Genomic DNA, 5,000 nt, shown 5'->3' with positions numbered 1-5,000 from the left:
GTTTTGTGTGTGTGTGTGCGTGTTTGTGTGCATGTGTGTGTGTGTGTTTGTGTGTGTGTGTGCGTGTTTGTGTGTACAGAATGTGTGTATGTGTGTGTGCGTGTTTGTGTGCATATGGACAGAGGCCCTTGAAAACACAGTGTGCTGTCCAAACACACCCGACCCAGTTCATCTGGACCCCCGCCCCCCCCGGCCCCCTGGACATAAGAGCCGCTCTGTGAGACGCCTCCATTAGCCTCCGCACCCCACGCTGCTCTCCTGCCCGGTGGCTAACGCACACACACACACACACACACACACACACACACACCCACAGAGCAGGGGGCAGCGTAGAGCAGCGCAGGGCAGGGCTGGGCTGAATTAACACTCACTGGGCACAGTGTGGGGAACACACACACACACACACACACACACACACACACACACACACACACACACACACACACACACACAGAGCACAGAGCAGCGCAGGGCTGAATTAACACTCACTGGGCACAACACTACATCTCAGCGTGGGGATTACGCTCAAGCTAATATGAGTTCTTGACCTTCCACTGTGACTACAGGCTTAGGCCTTCTGCAGATAGGCACTGATGAGGGGCCACTCCAACCCCGCACTGGTCGTCTCCAGAAACCTCATTAAGAGAGACACCGAGGGAGGGGTCAAAGGGGGCATCGCAACACAACACCACAGACTGCCGGTTTGGCTGAAGCCCCATGAAGAGATTGGGATTGGCCAAAGGTACCCAGAGAGGCGCTCCTGATACCCATCACCATGTACACCCAGAGAGGCACTACTGATACCCATCACCATGGACACCCAGAGAGGCACTACTCGCTACTGATACCCATCACCATGGACACCCAGAGAGGCACTACTGATACCCATCACCATGGACACCCAGAGAGGCACTACTCGCTACTGATACCCATCACCATGGACACCCAGAGAGGCACTACTCGCTACTGATACCCATCACCATGGACACCCAGAGAGGCGCTCCTGATACCCATCACCATGTACACCCAGAGAGGCACTACTGATACCCATCACCATGGACACCCAGAGAGGCACTACTCGCTACTGATACCCATCACCATGGACACCCAGAGAGGCACTACTGATACCCATCACCATGGACACCCAGAGAGGCACTACTGATACCCATCACCATGTACACCCAGAGAGGCACTACTGATACCCATCACCATGGACACCCAGAGAGGCGCTCCTGATACCCATCACCATGTACACCCAGAGAGGCACTACTGATACCCATCACCATGGACACCCAGAGTCACTACTCGCTACTGACACCCATCACTGTTGACACCCAGAGAGGCACTACTCGCTACTGATACCCATCACCATGGACACCCAGAGAGGCACTACTCGCTACTGATACCCATCACTGTTGACACCCAGAGAGGCACTACTGATACCCATCACTGTGGCAGAGAGGCGCTCCTGAAACACATCACTGACGCCGGACGCTCTGTTCTTACAGTAAGACTGAACAAGATTAAGTTGACCGAGTGAGGGGGCAGAGGGGGGGCATTAGACCCCTTCGGTAGGGGCGTTTAGAACCCTGGGGGGGATTAGAACCCTTCTGTCGGGGTGTTAGAACCCAGGGGGTGTTAGAACTCTTCAGTGGGGGTGTTAGAACCCTTCTGTAGGGGTGTTAGAACCCTTCTGTAGGGAGGTTAGAACTCTTCAGTGGGAGTGTTAGAACCCTTCTCTAGGGGGGTTAGAACCCTTCTGTAGGGGTGTTAGAACCCTTCCTGTTCCCCCTGGAGATTCTGGTGGTCGTACCTCCTTCAGGCAGCGTGTCGTTGAAGACTCCCTCGATGGCGGCGCAGGTGCCGCCGTCCCCCCCGCACACGCGGCAACGGTCCTCCCGTACGTCCGAGCCCAGGATGCGGTCGCAGCCCACATGCTGCAGCAGGGGACAGGACACACAGGGGTCAAGGGTCAAACAGCGCTCAGAGAGGAGACACAAAAGTCAGGTAGGACACAAAGGAGTTAGTGTTCAGTTTAAGGAGAATTCCGGCGATTTTTCACACAGATCTCTGTTTCTCGAGGTCACAAGTACTGTCGCTCCGGAAAAAACCCGAAAACTATTTGTTCTACCGAGCTCGTGTTGCTGCAGCCAGGCAGCTACAGTGCTACACTCTGGGAGCATGAACATGGGGGCTCACGAACATCCCCCAGAGTGTAGCACTGTAGCTCATGAACATGCCCCCAGAGTGTAGCACTGTAGCTGAATATGGAGCTCATGGACATGCCCCCAGAGTGTAGCACTGTAGCTGAATATGGGGCTCATGAACATGCCCCCAGAGTGTAGCGCTGACTGCAGCAATGACGAGCTATGTAGAACCAATTGTTTTCGGGTTTTTTTTGCATGCATACTGTATTCGTACAAAAGCAGTGAATTTCTGCACACTGGTATCTTTCAGTCTGTCCATATGTCTATCTGTGTGTGTGTCTGTGTGTGTCTATCTGTGTGTGTGTCTGTGTGTCTGTCTGTGTGTCTGTCGGTGTGTCGGTCCATATGTCTATCTGTGTGTGTGTCTGTGTGTGTGTCTGTCTGTGTGTCTGTCTGTGTGTCCGTGTGTCTGTCTGGGTGCTGGGTCAAGGTGTCCACTACTCATCTCATGCACTGGCACATGGAGAAGTGGCTTCCATGACACACTGTAAATGCTATTCACTGCGCTGTCATGCGACCCCTGGGAACAGAGCAAGGCCTAGCCAGGCGTTTCCTCTAAGAGGTCCAACAGCACACACACACACACACACACACAAACACACACACACAATTCATTTCTGTTTATCAGCCAGACTAAAGAAAAGCTGTCCGTAAATACAGGCGCTTGTTTTCAATTGTCCTTCCAGTAAACGCTACACTGGCTTACAAAAACACTGCGTGTCGCTTAGCTGGCAACCCTTGAACTTGGCGACGCCAGAGCTGTTCATCTGGCTCAAGCGTTTAACTAGTCCGTTCTAATAAATACATAAATGATGTTATTTATGACGTCCATTTATCAAGACTCAAAGGTCTGATTAGGAACTGCTGACTTTGGCATTTAGCAAACATAGCCTCTCTCAACAGGACAGACAAACATAGCCTCTCTCAACAGGACAGACAAACATAGCCTCTCTCAACAGGACAGACAAACAGCAAACATAGCCTCTCTCAACAGGACAGACAAACATAGCCTCTCTCAACAGGACAGACAAACAGCAAACATAGCCTCTCTCAACAGGACAGACAAACATAGCCCCTCTCAACAGGACAGACAAACAGCAAACATAGCCTCTCTCAACAGGACAGGCAAACATAGCCCCTCTCAACAGGACAGGCAAACAGCAAAATAATCTCAGTTCCTTTGTTACAGCCAGACAGCGGGTGTGAAGACATACTGTAATTGCCTCAGAAGAGTCTTTAGATGAACAACTGTTGACCTGCCATGATGCCATTGTTTATGTGCAGTTTGTAGTTACAGCACTCTGTGCAATGCTACAGTATTGTGTTGATAAGTGTGCTGCATCATTTCACATTCACAAGTTGCGTATTTCAGCATTCCACATTCACAAGTTGCGTATTTCAGCATTCCACATTCACAAGTTGCGTATTTCAGCATTCCACATTCACAAGTTGCGTATTTCAGCATTCCACATTCACAAGTTGCGTATTTCAGCATTCCACATTCCACATTCCTTTTCCTTCTTATATTCACTTCGGTGCATGCTGTGTTCAAATCAACTAATGCAGGATAAAGTAACATTAGCTCAGGAAACTATTATTGCTTTGTTAATGCCTACAGTGTGTGTGCGTGCCTGCGTGTGTGCGTGCCAGCGTGCGTGCCTGTGTGTGTGCGCGTGTGTGTGTGTGTGTGTGTGTGTGTGTGTGTGTGTGTATGTGTGCGTGTGTGCGTGCCAGCGTGCGTGCCTGTGTGTGTGCGCGTGTGTGTGTGTGTGTGTGTGTGTGTGTGTGTGTGTGTATGTGTGCGTGCCAGCGTGCCAGCGTGCGTGCCTGTGTGTGTGCGTGTGTGTGTCATATCTGTCTCTGTCTCCATCCCAGACCAGTTGCAGTATGCAGTACAGAAGTCAGATGGTTGGAAGAGAGAGTAGACATTGGAGTTTGCAGCCTCATGCTGAATTGGTCTTCAAGTGGTGAGGCTCAGATTTTTGGGATTTTACAGAGAGAGAGAGAGAGAGGAGAGAGAGAGAGAGAGAGAGAGGAGAGAGAGAGAGGGAGAGAGAGAGGGAGAGAGGAGAGAGAGAGAAGGAGAAAGGGAGAGAGGAGAGGGAGAGTGGCTATGATCCAGTTCAGCTGCCTGCAATGTGGACAGCCCAGCTGAGAGGTCACTGAGTTCTCTCCTCCCTCTCTCTCTCTCTCTCCTCCCTCTTTCTCTCTCTATCTCTCTCTGTGTGTGTCTCTCTTTCCCTCTTTCTCTCTTTCCCTCTCTCTTTCTCTTCCCTGTTTTTCTCTTTCTCACTCTACTTTCTTCCATCTCTTTCCTCTTTCTTTCCTTGATTTCCTTTTTCCTTTCCCTCTTTGTCTAACCCCTTTCTTTCTTTCTTTCTTTCTTTCTTTCTTTCGCTCTTTCTTTCTTCCACCCTCTCATCCAAGAACACTGCCTAGACAATTCTAGAGAAACTCAACAACCCTCCTCCAAAATGCTCTTATATTTACATATAACTACAGTCAACCACAGACGTCTAGAAAGGAGGAGAGGGAGAGATAGAGAAAAAAGAGAGAGAGAGAGTGAGGGAGAGAGAGGGAATGAGGGAGAGAGAGAGAGAGAATGAGAGGAAGAGGGGGAGAGAGAGAATGAGAGAGAGGGAGAATGAGGGAGAATTAGGGAGAGAGAGAGAATGAGGAAGAGAGAGAGAATGAGGGAGAGAGAGAGGGAGAATGAGAGGAAGAGGGGGAGAGAGAGAATGAGAGATAGGGAGAATGAGGGAGAGAGAGAGAGAATGAGGAAGAGAGAGAGAA

General features: G+C 50.5%; 1 protein-coding gene across 1 annotated transcript in view; it reads right to left on the bottom strand.

The window, feature by feature from the left end:
* The window catches only part of adamts10 (ADAM metallopeptidase with thrombospondin type 1 motif, 10), a 77,827-nt gene that overhangs the window by 18,289 nt on the left and 54,538 nt on the right, over positions 1 to 5,000 (bottom strand). Inside the window, exon 17 of the mRNA XM_076279135.1 lies at positions 1,814 to 1,937. Within this exon, the coding sequence (XP_076135250.1) occupies positions 1,814 to 1,937 (124 nt within the window). The remainder of the gene's footprint in view (positions 1 to 1,813; positions 1,938 to 5,000) is intronic.

The sequence above is a fragment of the Alosa pseudoharengus genome, unplaced genomic scaffold (genome assembly GCF_046254945.1).
Source record: "Alosa pseudoharengus isolate Yale_2024_CS ecotype anadromous, Long Island Sound unplaced genomic scaffold, YU_APseudo_1.1 YU_APseudo_1.1_scf_11, whole genome shotgun sequence".
NCBI classification, from domain to species: domain Eukaryota; kingdom Metazoa; phylum Chordata; class Actinopteri; order Clupeiformes; family Clupeidae; genus Alosa; species Alosa pseudoharengus.
This window is presented reverse-complemented; position numbering and strand designations above follow the sequence as displayed.